Source organism: Oryzias melastigma, linkage group LG14 (genome assembly GCF_002922805.2).
Source record: "Oryzias melastigma strain HK-1 linkage group LG14, ASM292280v2, whole genome shotgun sequence".
In the NCBI taxonomy this organism is placed as follows: Eukaryota; Metazoa; Chordata; class Actinopteri; order Beloniformes; family Adrianichthyidae; genus Oryzias; species Oryzias melastigma.
Genome location: NC_050525.1, coordinates 19685328 through 19703816, shown reverse-complemented (window position 1 = coordinate 19703816; position 18489 = coordinate 19685328). Strand labels below are relative to the sequence as shown.

Here is an 18489-nt window from a genome sequence, read left to right as displayed (position 1 = left end):
GATCTGCAGAAACTATGTGCTAGAAAAAACATAGTTTTTTGTTATCATTATGACTTAAATCGGATAATTGTAGCTAAAAGACCACTGGGAGCGCTTTTAAAATACCTCAAAAGATGATCGGAGTGGATCTTTAACTTGATGAGATTTTGAATTTTATAATTTCTGATTTATCCAAAAATTGGTAACTCTGACTGACAGCCTCCTAACTTTGTTAAAAAGTAACAAAAATGTCAACATATTTTTAAATGGCATCTAATTTTTACATTTTAAAACATCACCATCCTGTGGTTATTAGAATAAACAAACCAAACAGAATAATTAAACATTTTTATATTTTTCTTTCTGGTTTCTTTCGTCTTCTTTTAAATGTTCACAAGCACTCTGCCCAGCCAGCAGCACATCCACATGTGAGCCTCCTCACATATGGGTCTTCATAGGGCTGGAATGATAAAGACAACACAGTTTGGTTTAGATGTTTTTTCTTCTTTAAATAAACCCTTTCAGTATATTTATTTATTTATTTTTTAAAAACTTGATATAAAGGCCAGAAGTAATTCGATATATATTAGTGCTAATATATTTTGTTCCTCTTTGTCCAACCAGCTTTGACTTGAATCAGACTTTTCAGGTTCACTCCTTGTAGTTTATCAAATATTTTAAATTCTATAATTTGGGATTTTAGTGCGAAACCAGATTACAACCAGTCATGCATGTGGTAACAGCTAGCCAGTATTGGAACAGTGTTTACAATCTCTAAGCTGCTCAGTTTTCAGACCCCTAGTACAAATATGCATCTAGTTTTTGTGTGACTTTTAACTTTGAACTTTTTGAAGAGCTTTGTTCTCACACATACTGGGTGTGTCTAAATTAAAAAAAGTTTCTGAATATAGAAATTGTAGCTCAAACAGGACAGAAGTGATGTGAAAAGCCTTGCTGGGTTTTGAACCAGCTGAAGCTAGCTCATAGAACAATTGCTAAAACAGCTAAAAAGAGAATTGCAATTGTTCAAGCTGGTTAAAATAAAAGTGTAAGTGATTAACTTTAAATACTTTTTAGATCATTTGCTTTTTAGTTTAGAGATGGTCTTCAAAAGAAGCTAGTTTTGTCTGTAAGCTGTGAATAACTTTGCAAAGAAACCTAGAATTTGTATTTATTATTCAAACATATCAACTAGATGACAGTATTGCAAAGTTGTCAGTAGGATTCCAACATTCAATGCACATATATACTGACAAGTTTAGTTTTTCCCAGTCATTTCTTTAAACTTTTGACGTTTTCTACAGCTTAAAGTAGCATTTTTGTCACGATGGGGGACATATAAAAAGAAAATTAAGCTTAAAATCATATTTCGGAGTATTTATTTATTCAAATCATTGGGAATCAGGAGCAGACACAAAAAAAAAAAACGCAGTTGGGGCTGTAAGGGCTGTAAGCTAGCGGGAGAGAAGGGATGAAGGGAAATGAGGGAGGGGTTACTTCATACCGACAGTCCCGCCCACAACTCAGAGACGATTTTTTTGGTGAACTTTGCAGAAACTACGTCCTAGAAAATGACAGGTTTTTGAAGCTTTTACTAAAAAAAAAAAAATCTGCATAATCATTAAAAAACAGCACTTTGAATGCTTTCACAATATCTCAAAAGATGATTGGAGTGAGTCTTTAACTTTGCATTGGCATAAGAAGCAACTCCTCCTCGTATTTTGTTTTTTTCCTGTGAGTTGTGAGTAAATAATACTTTTAAATTCCACATCAGATTGTCTCAATTCTCTGAACATCTGACATCAAATTCTGGAACAGACACAAAGTTTTTAGAAATGTTAAAGTGCATTATTGAAAATCAATCATCTTCCATTTTGTACTGTCATTGAGATTTTGATCTTTGTTATAATCATATTTGTTTCAATATTGTTTTCATCAATTTCTAAATCAGTTAATTTTGAATTAACTAAAGACTTATAGCTCAAACTTTTATTCTCACGACATAATTACATGACAGTCTAAGTATAAGTCCTTAATGTTCTCCTCATAATCATCAGAGGGAAAGTTGTTGTTGACGTCTGTATTTATATGCTTCAGGCAAGGTTAAAAGACCAAGAAATCCCTCTGGAAATCATGTCTTGGATTATTTGTATATATTAAACATAATATTAGCACATGTCTGGTATGAGATAGTTTATGGATTTAAACTTTAAGCTTTTTAATCATGGAGTTTAAAGTCCTTATTGTATCCTTTTCTTTGACAGCATTTTGTAGTTGTTTAATCATGTCAAGCATCACGGCCTGCTGCTTAAGATACTTCGTGGTAAGAACAGTGTTTATCTTCTTAACCTCCTCTGTGAGTAATTTAAGGTTCAGAAATACCAGTACTAATAATTACAAACCATTCATTCATTTATTTTGAATTTGCAGTGAGAGACATGGTGATGCAAATGGCAAATAGTGAATAAAATCAATAGAAAGAAAAGTTACATCCTGGTTCAGTTCATGGTTAATACATTAAACATGATTTTAAACACCTGAACATGACTTTTCTAAAATAAATAAATAGACAAATAGGTAAACGTGGACTTTGTGTTCGTTGAGATAATACATTTTTTTAATCTTTTAAGTCAGCTGTCTTCATTTGAAGTGCTTAAAAAATTGAACATTTTCTTTATTTTATTTTACCTTGTATGTTTCATCACAAACTTCCTTTTTTTCCTGTCGTTATTTTTGATCCACGTCAGCACCCTTAACTCTTTTACTCAAATAACTAATTCTGATTGACCTAGATAACTAACACTAATCTGTTCTTATTTTGCATATGTTTTAATTGTATTCAATCATTTTCTGTACTCACTGCGTTGGAGCTTTTCTGAACTGTTTAGGTGAAAAAATGCATTATGGGAAGTTTTAAATTCCATTTTCTTGTGTAAATGTTACAAAACCTTCAACATCTTAACTTCATGTACATCTGCAGTGAGTTCAAATCAGTTTTCAGACATGTGAGTAAACTGTTAATAAGTTATCAAAAAACAGGTTTTAGCAACCAATATGGCTTCAAATCAGCAGAAAATAACCTTAACTATGTGTTTAAAACTAACAAAGTAGAGAAAAATCATTGCTCTTTAGCGTATACCTGAACTTTATAAGCCTGTGAAGTGAGTTTAGATGTTGCATCTTAGGTGCTGTTGTGTGAGTTTCTCTTGATAAATCCTAAATATTTCCTTCTGTTTCCTAGGCAGTTCTTCAGGATCATCCCATTTTTATCATAAATATTGGCAGATTTTCAGGTTTCATATATATACTGCAGATTACAATAGCAACACTGCCATCTGCTGGTAGAAAACCAGATAACTTAGCTTTGCACCCATTTTTTTTTTTTTTTGGCATGTCAGTTGAAATCCAAGTCCTGTTTTCAGCTCCGTTTTTCTCCTTTCACCCAGTTTTTCCTTGTCCGGCCCAGTTGGCCGTCCTCACAGGTATTGCTTAAGAAATCCTAGTGCACATCAAGAACAGGAAGCTGATGAATTTTTCTGCTGACACTTCCAGGACCAGCCATTTTTGAGTGGAAGCTACTTTGATAGCACACTGTTGATGTTGGACCAGCACCAGGTCAGATAGATTTTGTTGTTTCAGGTTTTTTTTTCTTCAAAAGAGTCGGACTTGTTTCTTCAGTTCGTTCTTTTTCCACTGCGCGAGACGGTCAAAGGCTGACATGGACATGCCAAAGACTCTGTAAAACTCATCTGGTGAAAGGTGACGCTGCAAGAGGAAAGATCAGGTCACAAAATAAGCATAAATATAATAACATGGTTTTTAAAAAATGATAATTCAAGCCAAAAGACACCGATTGACCTCAAAGGAAAAAAAAAACATATATAAGCAAATTATCATCCAGCTGAGTCAGGATTTTTTTCCCATTTATGAGGTTTTGGCTAAATTGTTTAGCATATTGGTACTCATCTTGCAAAGGTTTTGCAGCATCTCCAGGTCCTATTCCAAAAATACGATGCTTCTAGATCTATTATGGGACAGGTACTTGACCTACAATTGTCAGTGTTCCTCATAATCTTACAGAAGTTACCTGAAAACAATTTGGCTTAATTCCCAATTAGTATTTTAGGTTGACAATAAATTCCTCCGTTAGATTCTGAAGAATAATTGTTTACCTCTAATCGGGCTCGGTCCACATCTGCAGGGACGGGGTGTTGTCCTCTCACTGACACTACAAGAGCTTCATATGGGTAGATCTGAAGAAGGTAAAGATGGAATTCTCAACAGTTCTATAAAAAAATCCAGATTACATTTGCTCCAAATGATGATAGTATTGTATTCTGTTTCCTTTGTTGTACATATAAATAAAGTTTAATTTGATTTTTGTATCACATTACCCAACAATTTCTTTTTATTATGTTACATTTTGAATATTTTGTCCTAAATTATTCATAGACACTACAAAGAAGTCTGATATTTGGCATTTAACCAGAGAGAACGTTCATTTTACAGACTATCCATGAGTGGGTGTTACTGAGTCAGATGCGTTCACCAGCCCATGTGCTTTGGCTTACTTTGTATTCTGAAAAAAAAAGAGAAAATATGATCAAGAGCTGTTGGACTTGCCGACACCTTGCTCTATTAGTATGTCAAGTCGGCAAAAGTTAAGAAGGAAGCATGCAGGAGGGCATAGATTAGAAGAGATTACGAAGAATGTGGATGAGCAGATTGAAGCTGAACCAGCTTACCTCTGATCTGCCAATTAACTGCATTACTGCTGTCATACTGGTAATAATCCGCATTCGCACTTCCAGGCTGCCAGAAAACAACAACAGCTCTTTAGGAAAACATGACAATAAACTATAAACATTAATCAAACTCCTTTTAGAAAAGAATACACATTTTCCTTAAAGGGTCTCTGCCAAGCTTTTTCAGAGTAAATCATCAGAATCCATAAATATGATCATATATTACTTTTGGAACACTAAAGAGCAACATATTTATAAAATATGAGTTATTTTCATGATTTTTTTTTTAATTTTTATGATGTCATCCCAGAGCCAGTGTAGGTACCACACGTGGTCAGCCAGCAAGATCGGCTCAGGGCTTGCGACTTGATGACGTGGAAAATTGCGATTGGTCTGGACCATTCGACCACAAGCACCGCTAGCCGAGCAGCAAAGTTAGCGGATAATCACCCTAGCTGAGCTATGAAGCTAGTGTAGGATTACCGCTAGCTGAGCTATGAAGCTAGTGTAGATCATCACTAGCTGAGCACCAAAGTTAGTGGATGATTACTGCTAGCTTAGCGATGAAGCTAGTGTAGATCATCGCTAGCTGAGCAGCGAAGTTAGCGGATGATTACTGCTAGCTGAGCGATGAAGCAAGGGTAGATAATCGCTAGCTGAGCAGCGAAGTTAGCGAATGATTACCGCTAGCTGAGCTATGAAGCTAGTGTAGCTCATCACTAGCTGAGCAGCAAAGTTAGCAGATGATTACCGCTAGCTGAGCTATGAAGCTAGTGTAGATCATGCTAGCTGAGCTATGAAGCTAGCGTAGGATTTCCGCTAGCTGAGCTATGAAGCTAGTGTAGGATTACCGCTTGCTGAGCAGCAAAGTTAGTGGATGATTACTGCTAGCTTAGCGATGAAGCTAGTGTAGATCATCGCTAGCTGAGCAGCAAAGTTAGTGGATGATTACTGCTGGCTGAGAAGTGAAGCTAGCGCCTGATCACTGCTAGCTTCAAAGAAAAAATGGGTGTTTGTGTTAGCCTGGAGGGCGCTTCTTGCAGCGAAGACTCTCCCTGAAAGGGGCTGTCCTCAATTTGTGACATCATGTCGTGAGAAGTTTTTGTGAGTTGGGAGGGGCTGGTGCTCAGGGCGTAGATTTCTGGAGGAATGCTCAGAAATGCGTTAAAAATGACACGTTGAGATTGTTTATAGTGAGGAATGAACATTATGAAGTTGATTTAGCATGAGATATGCCTCTTAAAAAAGTCCCAAACCCTGATCTTAAAGAGAAAAAGAGATTTTATCAACCTAACAGTGGATAGAAATAAACTGAGAATTCTCAAAAGTGACCTAATCAAAAGTAAAAGTCCGTTGTTTAACTATTGCCATTTACTAGTTGGCCTCAGGAAGTAAACCGACACAAATGAGTGTCTGGTCTGGCCTTTGCCATAGATTAACATTCACTGAAAGGGCACTGAATGGCCTGTCTGAGTCTGTCTGCATCTCCTGCTGTTTCTGGAACTATCTCACATTGAGACGTCTCTTGTTTTTGAAAGAAAATAATGTTAAAGCTTAAAAATGCAAACATGCTATCAATAGAAATGTAAAAAATCTACGTGCACTTGCTGACATTTTTGGTTTCCTACGTTTTTTTTTGTCAGCTCCAAGTAAAACCTTTAAATAAATAAAAAATCAAGCAGTTATAAAGTAAATTTAAACAAATTATGATTTAAAAAAATATATATAATTCTGACATTTAGAGTTTTTAATAGATAACCATGGAACATAAATGAAGTCACTTAACAAGTTTTATGAAACTAAATGATGAAGAAACATTTGAGTTAATTGACTCTCTGATAAAACAAAAAAAATTTACTTCAAAAACAAGAAAAAAAATTAAATGTGAGATGGTACATGATGGAATATTGTTCTTTTGGGTAACATTTACTACCATTGTAAGGATAAAACATTCAGCTACATGTTTAAGAATTTATGAACCATGAAAAACTTGACAATATGTTAATTTTATTTTATTTTCAAGTCTGAATGTAGTATCTAAAAAAAGAATGAAGCATATTCCTCGTTATAAAAATGTTTATTGAAAAAAATTAAAGTCAAAGTTTAACTATTGGTGGATCAGCTCATAAAATCTAACAAAATATAAGCTTTCATACACAAAGATCACGAATTCTTACCCTGTTCAGTCCATTTCTGCCATAGCCGGGGAGTGAAGAAGACTTGGACGTGTATGAATCTGACAAAATAAGCATAAAAAACTATCACGATTACTGCCTTTTAAGTTGAGTTTTTTTGGTTTAAAACATTATTGTTAATTAATAAATCATCTGCACTTGAACTGATTAAGTGTAACTTTAAATAAATGTTGAGACCCAGATTATGACAACTATGTAACAAAAAGTTAATTAGAACATCATAGAGGTGGAATGAAATAAATGAGATTCCTCCCACTTCATTTTACACAATTAATCAAACTCTATTTAATGGATTGAAAGTGAGATCTACATATAAATGCGAATACATCTTTCCATGATTAAGAGCAATTAAGATGGTTTAGACGTGTTGAAAGGAATGAAAAGTTTTTTGTTTTTTTTAAGTAAATTTCATGTAAAAGTAGATAAGTATTAAAGCTAAAAAAACAAAATAAACAAACAAACATACTAATAGTTTTCAACCCATTAATAGCTGTTAAAAGCTTAATTTTAATGTATTTTATTGAAGTTTGTGACATTCTGGTGCAGTAAAATATCAGAATAAAACTAAAAAGGGGGATTTATTATTATTTTTTTAATATAAAAGACTTTCAACTTTTACTTTTACACCACCAAAGGGTATTTTTTTTCAATGTTGAACAAATAACAAAAAACAAACAAAAAAAGCCATCTTTTTTGAGCAATCCAAAAAATATTGAACACAAACTTCTTATACCATAATTCAAATGTTGATATCATACCAGAGGACAGTAGAAAAGACATAAGAGAAATTCTATAGTTTTCTTTAACCTAACTGGGTGAATTTGATCATTTTAAAGACTGGGATAAAGCAGAAAATAAATAAAAAGAGAATCTAAGAAAGAAAAACATGAAAGACCGCAGAGGAATTGAATTATTAAAACTTAGTAATTTTTTAAAATAAACTTTTGCTGCATTATCTAGACAAAAACAAGTGACAAGAGGTGAGTTTTTCCTCTAAAAGGACGTGTTTTTTTAACTTCTCATGACGATCATCATTCTCAAGAAGCAGCTAGAGCAGAGTGCTACCATGACAACACGACGCACCACGTATTTAACAACGCTTTTGTAATAAAAGAACAATTAAAAGTCAAAAATATAACAGGCCGGAAACTCTAATAATTTATATAATACTTATATTTTATTTTAAATGACCATGGTATGAGGGGGATAAAACGTTCCTCCAGGTCTGCAGAACACAAAAGTAAAAATCCGACGCAAAAATTAGATTAACAGAATAAAAAAATAATAACGAGCTAAAATGTCTGTAATTAATTAATCGCAGTTGGCGCAATAATTGGACAGCCCTAACTCAAACATTATTCAACTTATTCACAAACAGTAGGAGGACACTACGATTGCATTACCCATAATGCTCCAGCAATCCATCAAGCAGTTTGGCTTTGTAGTTTAACCAAGTTGAGTTAAATATTTACATAGAATTTTAAGAGCCTCAAGTTTATCTCAAAGGGTCAATTTGCATGAGACGCATCGGATTATAAGGCAAATTTTCTATTTTTGAAAGAAAAAAATAGAGAATTTTAGGTGTGCTTTATGGTTAGAAAAATATGGTAAGGGTCATTTAATTAGCTCTAATTTATTATTGGTTAGTTAGATTTACGAATTTCTGTTTCAAAAATAGTAAAATAAATTGTTTTTTAACCACCACTGACCTTAAACCAACTACTGCAACATTGAGACGATCATATGTGACACAGGACGTCTTTTATTTTGAAAGGAAGTCAAAGGAATCTCAGTGAAAAACGATAAACTATTTTATATTTGTATGTTTTCTTTATATTTATGCAAAAAATTAGTTAATTTATGTTCATCCTAACAGTTACAATAACCAGTGTTCTATTTTTCTAAAGGATGAAGTGTTGAAGGTTGCAGATCCCTTTGTTAGAAACAGATGATTTACTCCTAAAATGACTCCTAAAGGGAACAGATTAAAGGCAAAGAGGAAATTCCTGCAACAAAATCATGTCTCCTGCATTCAAAAACCACTTTGTATACAAAAAAATGAATTAAGTTCAATTATGTGTTGTAGGTGAGAAGAATTTGTATGATATCCATGCGGAAATGTTTGATTTTGCATTGTATAAGAGCTTAGTTCTTTTCTAATTTGCAGCTAACTAAGCTTCCACTGGATTTGGAAAGCTACTTGAACGGCATCTGAGCAGCTTCTCCACAGCTCAGCAGGGTCTTACTGACAAGTTTCTGAAAGATTAGAAAAAAAAGGCTTTTAATCCATTTTTTTCCCAGCATTCTCGAAGAATGTTACACTGGGGGAGAGTACTTCTGCAGCACTGGGTTTTCTTCTGACATATTTTTCTCATACTGCTGCTGAAGAACTCCTTTGTAGTGTTGCGACTGTTTTCCCACACAGACGAGAAATGATCTGCTCTGGAGGATTTAATCTGTTGGATGGCATAACCGTCAGACGCAAAAGTGAAGGAAGATTTCAGTTGTTGAATCTTATTTTTTGTGGTTTCTTATTGTTTTCTCTTATTTCTTCAAGTTCTTGCTACAGTCCTGTCTCCTATATTGATGGGTCCACCACCACTTATTTTTAATTTTTTTAATGATTATATAAACACCTTTTTCTGTTCTTATGTTTCCAGCAGGACGAGCAGCTTCCTGGTAACCGATGGTAACCAAGAGCAACAGAGCATCCTCTTCCCTTTTCTTTTTTTTTTGTACATTCTTGCAGCAGCAGAGGACAGCAGAGCCACACAAAACCCCCGCAAAGCCTTCTGTTGCTCATCTTTTCAAACTTCTCTATTTTTTACTTTCAAGGCTACATTCTTAACTCTTTTTATTTTTACTCGTCTTTGTCTGTTTTGTCTTCGGTTTCCATCCCTTCTATTCGCTTTCATGTTCAGTGGAATTGAATTACACAGAGATGTCAGAGAGATGACATGAGACACGGTGACGCAGCAGAACACCAGCAGGAGAGTCGCTGCACGGCTCATGCAGGGAAAAATAATGAGTTTCTCCTTTGCAGCTTCTTCTTTCAACAAGACATCAGGGAGATTTTGCTTTACAATAATGCATCTTTATCAAAGTGGGTCTTTTAATATGTAAAAAAAAGCTCCACAACTTTATATAAAAAAGGATAAACCTGTTCCACCCCCTCGAGACGAACACATACTGTAGATCTAAACAGATTGAGGATCTACTCACTGGCGTCTGCACTGTAGATGGATCTGGGAGCTGCGACACAGAGAGGAAACAGATTTAGTTTCAAATCTCAATCTTATATATTAAGTTTTATTTGTCTTTCAGTTAGGATTGAACAAAAACTCTTCTGTTAATAAAGGGAATTATATGGTTTATGTTGGAGATTTAAATTAGATTTTGTTAATCAACTCTTTTTATCTCATTTATAGTCAAAGATAGATTAGTAGAAATATTTGCTTAATTTAATCTGAACTTCTAACTGAATCATCACAGATTGCTTGATATCTGATGGTTGGATACAATCAAAATCAATAATTTATTGTAATATTTCAAAATGTACTTACAAAATGTTTTATTTTAACAACTTGACCAGCTAAGGCAAAAAAAGACATTCTGATTTATCATCACTTTAATCAACATTTTTCCCCCTGAAACTAAATGCTGACGTGGTTTTATACAGTATAAACATTGGCTGCCCTCTAAATGTTTTATACTGTGACTTCACTGCATGTGGCGAATATTTTCGCCCATAACTGCCTGAGAAAATGAGTCTGACTTCAGAAAGGCTCAACCATCCACCACAAAAAAAGCAGGTTTCTTTAATGGAGAGGAAATAATAAATCCAACTACTGTGGGACATGTATAAAACATCAGCTGTGTGAGGAGGAGACGTCCCGCACAAACGCAACAAGGAAGCATCATCAACATCCAAACCCTCATTATATGAAATATGAAACACGCAGGATCCATTATGCAGCATCAGCTGGGCTCAAATTTGTGCCATTCATGTTTAAAAATGTACATGTTTATGGGAACGACACACCGCTGTTTGTAATTTTAATGGATTCCAGAGTATCTTGAGGTTGAAACTGTTTTTTCTGAAATGAATTTGTGATATTTAATTGGAATGCAACCATGAGAAACTTTTCGCAGCCAGAAAGTAAAAGAAATACCAACAAAAACCAGCAGAAGAGCGCGTTTAGGTATTTAGTAAGGATAAAAAGTGTCCATAAAAAAACTAAAAACTCAAATAGATCCACCATGACTTCAGCTTCATAGATCCTCTTTGAGCAGCTTTAACAATCTTTGCTTTTAATTTAATTAAATTTTTATTTTTAATGACTTCTGTAAATTCAGAGGTCATTAAATTATAAATTTAACTAATAATATTAACTTAAAAATGAAAGCTAAGATTTTTTTTCCTAAAATTTTTTTAAAGTTGCATTTTAAGTCTATTGAGAGGCAGTTTTTTCTATATCTATGAAAAGATTTAAACTATTTAATGGAGAATTATTAGTTCAATCTATAAGCATAATTTTCCCTCTAATATAAACTTGTATTTTTCAATTTTAATACATATTTAAGAATACAAATCTCATACATTCTCCTTATCTGCCCTAACAGATCGAAAAAGCAGTTGATGAAAAGACTTACACCCATTGAGAGAGCTGTACTCCAGATGGTTTAGCGCCTCCTTGCTGCTACATCGGGAGCTGCGTGTGCTTCCCCAGTGGCCGTTCTCGTGACAGGCTGATCGTGCCTTCATCTCCTCCTTCAGGATCATCCTTCCAATTCCCTGCATCGAGAAAGAAAAAAAAAACATGAAGGAGAAGTACATAAATGAATTAAAGAGAAGAGAAAAGAGGCCACAACACCAGAGACAGATGGAGCAAACACTGAGTGGAAAGGATGAGCAAGTAAAAATGGAACAAAGTATCACGAGACGGAAATGCGTCGTCTGTTGTAATAGAACGATAAATGATCGCTGATAAAAGGAGGAAACAGTGGAGGAGGAACGGTTTGTGGTCGTGTCCAGGGAGGCGGGTTGGAGAGAAGCTTTAATTAACTGCCTCATTAAAAATTAACCCTAACTTAAATTATAAACAGGAAGGAAATGTCTCTCTGACTTACCTTGTTTATGTTTTGATTCCATCCGTCCTCCTCTCCTCCAGATGAAAACCTCCTCATCCTGGAGACTGAACACAGCAAGGATGGAAGGAAAACAGCAAAACTTCCACTTTTAAAAGCAGTCATTGAGTCTTGCTGTTACCGCTGACCAACATTTCCACAGAAATATTTAATATTTACCTTTAGGAGAGCCGATATATGGATAGTAGTTGGAGGCTGTGTGGTAAAGGTTGTTGTAGTTGGAAAAGTGGTTGGATTTGACATGATTCTCGTTGGTCTTCATCTTACTGGCAGTTGGAGAAGCGGAAACGTCTAAAGAAAGACAATTTGAGAAATAGAAACTATAAATTTTGAACTAGAAGATTGTTTGAAAAGTGAAAAAAAAATCATGTTTCTTTAACTGGATTATTAGCATAGACATCTAAAACTAAGAATTGCAAATGTGCACAAATGTGGTTACAAGAGCTAATTATTTTTAGCCAGATTAGTTTTGGATGAATAGGACAAAAAAGGAAAAAAAAATGGAAAGTTAACGTTTTTTTTAAAGAATTATTTTCTTTAAAAAACAAATATTTTAATTAAAAAAGTCCAAAATGTAGCCAACTTCTAAACAAGTTTTAATCAGTTTTATTCCTCCAAACTCCTTTTCTGTATATTAGCCTATTCTCCAATTTTATCAAAGAAACAAAAAACATTTTCAGGCTGCAGTTACCTTTCATGATCCCTTACACTTAAGCACTAAAGGAGCATATTTAGCTGTTTATTGATCTGAAAATATATAAATATAAAAAATCCTCAGTAACAAGATTCATGGTGTAAATATAAATTCCTCCACCCATGCCAGATCAGATTGCCAGCTGGGGAGAGCGGTTTGTCAGCACTTTCTGGAGCTTAAATCATGTGGAGGTCTTTCAGAGGAACTGTAATTTTGTAGGATCTGCCGCCTCTGCACTGATTGATCACCTGCGCTCTGGATTTGGCAGGGCTTCTATCAGTTTCACTTTACCCCCTTGAGGCATCAGCTTAATTTGAAATCAGATTTTAATGTGGCAACAAACTTCTAACTTCCAATTCAGGAGAAGTCAACAAAAAGTAGAGTGGAGTAGCTACGGAATTTTTTATTAACTATTTTCAGGTTCAATGTACAAAATTAGTAAACTCAGATTACAGGTAAAACCGGGTCAAACTGTGACCAGTCAGGGACTCGGCTTTGGTAGTGACATATAGCATCCTTTAGAATTCATGGAAGTACCAAGTGTTTGAAAATTGATCATGGAGGAGAAAAACATAATTTGGAATAGAGCTGCAAAAGAAGAAGCCTGGAGTGAGATGTGTTTGATTCAAAAATACACGGATCCCACAGAAAGTTTTGCAAAATCAGCTTTTGAGCGAACAATCCCGCCTCGGCTTTTCCAACAAGGCACATTAAAACCGCATTACACCAAGAATCTACCTTGTCTCTTGTAGATCGGGGGTTTTCTGTAGATGTTGGTTTCCTCTGAAGCTGAAAACAGATACAAACATGTTTCAACTGCATAAATGAATTGTGAAAAGAGTGCAATTATATATTTGAACTTTATAAATGTTCAATTAAATAACTTGATAGAAATATAGTTGATATACAATTTCTGAAGTTAGAGTATTAATACAGTTTGAGCACAAGTTTCACACAAAATAAAATCCCTCCATTACAAAAGAAGAAACAAATGTTTCGTGATAACTACCTGACTAAGTTAGAGCTTTGACTCCCACTGGAGCCTCTGTATGTCCTGGATAAAAGCATGTTCCAAATACATTTTGTGTTTTGTGAAAAGCAAGAACAAAGTGCTTTTGTTGCAGATTTGAAGAAGGAAAGAAATTCTTCCAAACAAGAAAACACAAATGACAAAGACACATGAAGAACAAGACAAGAATGCAGATGACTGGTTTGAAGGAGAGGAACAGCTTGCAGTGATCAGATGAAGCTTTTTTTAAAGTAAAATAAATTAAAACAGAATAAAAAAATAACTATTAAACTTTGACAAACAGTACATGACAGGCTCCAGCAACCCCATGAGCCCAAAAGGGATTTAGTGGGTTAAGAAATTGGATGGATAGATATAGATATAGAGAGCTGTTGTTGCCTTTTACGTCATTTTTATGTAAAAAGAAAACGAAAAAAAAAAACATTTTAATCAAAATATTTGTAAAAACAAAAAGACACAAACTATCTTTTTTATTAAAAAATGTTAAAAAAAAGACAAAAAATGCAGTTTTAAATAAAAATATGTGTATAAGACAAAATAAAACAAAAGGATCTTTTTAATTAAAGTATTTGTAAAATTACTTTATGTAAAATACTGGTTAAAAAAGACAAAAAATACATTTTTTGAATTAAAATATTTGTTAAAAAAATACAAAAACACTTTTTTTAAATTAAAATATTTGAAAAAAATATATATATTTCTTTTTTATGTAAACTATTTGTTAAAAACAGATAATTTTCAATTAAAGTATTTGTTAAAATAAAAAGAGGAAAAAATAATTTTTTTAAATTAAGTTATTTAAAAAAAAATATATATGTTTTTTTGAGTTACAAGATTTTAAAAAAGAAAAAAGTAAATAAAAAATGAACTCAAATAGTTTAACGATAACATTTACTTTACCCGTTTCTACCTTGGTTTTCAAGTCACACCTATAGATATATTATTGATCTAGTTTATCTGAATGCACAAAAAGTTAATGTTGATTGACAGTTGTTCACTGTTTTGGGTTAGCAAGCAGGTCAGGGGTTGAAACTACGAACAACTTCCTACCTGGAACATGGAAATGCTTGAGGGCTTGGAAGGTGGAGGAGGTGGTGGGGGTGGTGGACCTGGGCTCTGGCTGACTGTAATAAGGTGAGCTCCTGCCACTCTCACTGCCTGCGGTCCGAGCAGGCGAGCACAACGACAGAAACCAAAAACACAAATGGCCCCCAAACATGAAAAACACACAAACAATGACTCTGTGCGTCAGAGATGACCCATGTAGTCTCTTAGAAACCTTATAAGTGTGAAATGAACACATGACAGGTGTGTGCACGTTTATTCACAGAAGGAGGTGCTACCTGGGATGTAGTAATGTAGCGGGGACCCTCCGTGGCGACTGTGTGCAGGTGAGTCGGTGAAGGCGGAGCTGGAGGAACGCCTCGTTCTCAGATCCACTCCATCCAACAGATCCTGAACGGAGAAAAACAGTCGGAGGATGAACCTGTTACTGCAAATGTGTACAAGTATGCAGCCATTTCCAAAAAGTACATTTTATTTGGTACTTTGATCATCCTGAAAATACTCTTTTTAAAGCCAAGCCTATGATACAATGTGCTTTTTTCTTTAAAATTAAATAACAATGATATGAATTTTTTCTGTTTTTCTTTTAAAGTGCTCTATAAATAAAGCTTCATTGAAAAAGGTTTAATATTAATAATAAAAACAACACTAATACATTTAAAGTCTTTTCAATCAGTTTCTTTGGTACAAAATGTATCAATTTTTTTGCATTATTCTTAACTTTTTATTGTTTTCCCATTTTAAAAATTTGAAAGAAATCTGCCAAATTCAATTATCAATATATTAAAACCCCAGGAAAAAAACAAGTATCTTGAATCTTGAAGTGATTAAATTAAATTTTATAAACATTATTATGCAAACCAGCTTGTAAAAGTTTGAAATCAAAGTTGCAGGTTTGTTTTCACCCATCTAAATTTGTAATTTTAGATTCACCACAGCAATGAAATGACTCAGATTTGCACATTTAATTAAATCAATATATTTACTCTTTTTAATTAAAGAGAGGAAACACTGTTGGACTACTTACATTAGAGTATGGTGATAAGGAGCCCAAGGACTGGATAAAGAGGAGAGTTTTTAGATAATCGTTCAGATCACTTCCTGTTATCTTAAAATAATTTAAACAACTCATTTTCTTGTGTGTTTGTGTGTACCTGACCGCTGTTGTATCTCTCCAAGGTGTCAACTGAAAGCTTTGTGTGGTTGGCCTGGAACGGGATGATGTCCGGCCTCTGGATGTCATACAGAGCTTTGACTTTGGGCAAAGCTGCCAGATGCTTGTAGTCCAAAACGTCACTGTTAGCTTTAGACTGCAGGAGGACAAACAAATCCACACAATTAAAAAGAAAAGAGGGCTTCACAGAAAAGTGGATGGCCGTTAATTTCCCTCGAGGAGATATAAATCGATGATTTTATTCGCTAAGAATAAGTAAACCCCGATGACGCTCACACAGATGAGGCGGTGAGGTGAGCCGAGGACAGGAGACGAGCCTGAGGGGGAGAGCGATGCCGTCTCAGAGGTCCGTCTCAGCTGGTGGGCCGAACGTAGGAGAGAGAGTGAGAATAACAGTAATTCAGTGGTGGAATCATGTAGAACAATCAAATAAAAAAGAATGATGTGGCAGGAATAACAGAGTTTTTCCAAACAGTAAAATGTTCTTTCAAAAGTAAAATAAATGAATTCAAACAAAAGCTTAAGTTAATCCTGGATTATTATTATAAGTTTATCACATAGTAATGTAGTTAAGGGAGCCTAAAAGGCACATATCAGAGTTTGTGAATAAATGTAAGAATAAAAGATCTTCAGACTGTAAGGATATTGGCACATCGGATAAAAGACTTTATTGATTGTGTAGTCAAACCTTTCACATTTTCATTTATAAAGTTTGTGACAAAAAGAAAGTGACCAATTACAGACCGGAACTCAGTTTTCAAAAATATTAGAGCATCATTTTTTTTTTTTTAGCAACCTGACAATTTGGTAGAGAAACATAAAATATTAAATAAACTGCAGCCAGTATGGCTTTTGGGAGAATAGGTGATGATTTCACAGAAAATACAACACAAGGAAAATATCACAAGTATCTTAATTGATTTAAGCAAAAAAGTTGATACAATTAAGGATTGACTATTTTTACAAAAAACATGTTACGGTATAAGAGAGGTGGTTAAGAACTGGTTGCAAAGTTATTTAAAAAATATAGGTAAATATGATGGTAAAATATCAAAACAAACAATAATAACTTTTGGGATTCCACAAGGCTCTGTTTTAGGACCATGCTTGTTCATACTTTAATTAAATTATATTCAAATGTATCAAAAAATATATATTAAGGCTGTTATTTTTGCAGATTGTACAAATTTATATTGCTTAGGTCAATATATTAATCGAATAATTTTTAACCCTCTGATGGCCAAATTAAGTTTTAGTAAAATAAAAAATTTGATATTTAAGGGAAATTATCACATGATGCAGTATTAGGTAGTTAGCATTTAGCTGTTGTAAATCTGAAACCCCAGAGGGTGAAAAGTAGGTTGCACTTCAGTCATTTTTTAAAGGAAGAAAGGAATAAGAACAAATATAAAATGGAGATATTCTTCTGTTTTTGGACAAAAAAAATGTTTGGATAAAGATTGTAATTTAGTTAATATTGTTAAAAAAAAGGTTACTGTAAAAATATCAAATAATTGGTAAATAGTTGTGAAATTTAATTATGTATAAGTAAATATGTATGCATTTGTGTATGTGCTTTGTACATGTTTATGTATGGAATAAATTTGGTTGAGTATTTAAGTTTTGTTTCTGTGTAAAATGTATCCTTGGTATTTATGGATGATCTTCGATAATGATCTTTTTGATCAATGTTAATTATTGTTTGGAAGTAGTGCGGGTGTGTAGCGTTTAAAGACCCAAATAAAAAATATGTAACACTTTATTTTAAGTTTAAACTATGAAGCATTAGTTAAACATGAGTTAACACTTAATTAATCATCTATAGAGCCTCACTTATACTTTATTAAGCATTAACAAGTAGCTTATAAGTGTTATTAACACTTTATTCATGATTAAAAATGTTTACTATAATGTATTTGCTAATGATATGTTAAGACATAATTAATTAAAAATGTAAAAAATGTTATTTAAACCAGTTATATAAAGGTGGCTCTTTAAAGGGTAACCAAACCCTAAATCAATTTTTTTGTCTGTTGATCTCTATAAATGAGGTTTTAAAAGTGCAGTCTGTTGGTCATTGCCAATTTGTTGTCAAATGAAAATAAACGTGTTTAATTCTTTAAAATATAGTCAAAACAATCTGTGTGCTGCCCCCCATAGGTTGAAACAAGGTATTACAGTTGAATTTTGTGATTGGTCATGTAGGTTTCAGAAGTTTGACGTCATGATCTGCAGCTCCAGTAATGATAACAGTCCTGCCCCCAAGCCCCGCCCATCTGACTGGATTTCTAAATTTCGGCTGTGGGTGGAGTCAGCTTCCAACTTCCCTGTTTGGTTACCCTTTAAGTTGTAAGCTCATGTTAGTAAATGATTTGAAAAACCTTGTAAATTCTGTTAGTAAATCATTTTTAAACTCATGTTCCTGTTGAAACTCAAGACAAAATCATGTAGTTAAAAAA

General features: G+C 33.8%; 1 protein-coding gene and 1 long non-coding RNA gene across 7 annotated transcripts in view; one reads left to right on the top strand and one right to left on the bottom strand.

Annotated features, from left to right (window-relative positions):
• LOC118599674 overlaps positions 1 to 12568 on the top strand; it is a 14824-nt gene extending 2256 nt beyond the window's left edge. For both annotated transcript variants that reach the window (XR_004949119.1, XR_004949120.1), the window contains exon 2: positions 11543 to 12568. This is a non-coding gene — a long non-coding RNA (uncharacterized LOC118599674). The remainder of the gene's footprint in view (positions 1 to 11542) is intronic.
• The window catches only part of LOC112142965 (actin-binding LIM protein 3), a 46622-nt gene continuing 31479 nt past the window's right edge, over positions 3347 to 18489 (bottom strand). For 3 of the 5 annotated variants that reach the window (XM_024266668.2, XM_024266669.2, XM_024266670.2), the window contains 15 exons: positions 16307 to 16387; positions 16011 to 16166; positions 15884 to 15913; positions 15135 to 15246; positions 14842 to 14949; positions 13500 to 13550; positions 12227 to 12358; positions 12050 to 12114; positions 11573 to 11714; positions 10142 to 10171; positions 6902 to 6960; positions 4725 to 4791; positions 4551 to 4558; positions 4152 to 4232; positions 3347 to 3744 (listed from right to left, as the gene is read on the bottom strand). In XM_024266668.2, the coding sequence (XP_024122436.1) occupies positions 3631 to 3744; positions 4152 to 4232; positions 4551 to 4558; positions 4725 to 4791; positions 6902 to 6960; positions 10142 to 10171; positions 11573 to 11714; positions 12050 to 12114; positions 12227 to 12358; positions 13500 to 13550; positions 14842 to 14949; positions 15135 to 15246; positions 15884 to 15913; positions 16011 to 16166; positions 16307 to 16387 (1236 nt within the window). In that variant the 3' untranslated portion in view covers positions 3347 to 3630. The remainder of the gene's footprint in view (positions 3745 to 4151; positions 4233 to 4550; positions 4559 to 4724; positions 4792 to 6901; positions 6961 to 10141; positions 10172 to 11572; positions 11715 to 12049; positions 12115 to 12226; positions 12359 to 13499; positions 13551 to 14841; positions 14950 to 15134; positions 15247 to 15883; positions 15914 to 16010; positions 16167 to 16306; positions 16388 to 18489) is intronic. The other 2 variants (XM_024266672.2, XM_024266673.2) reach the window with 1 other exon arrangement.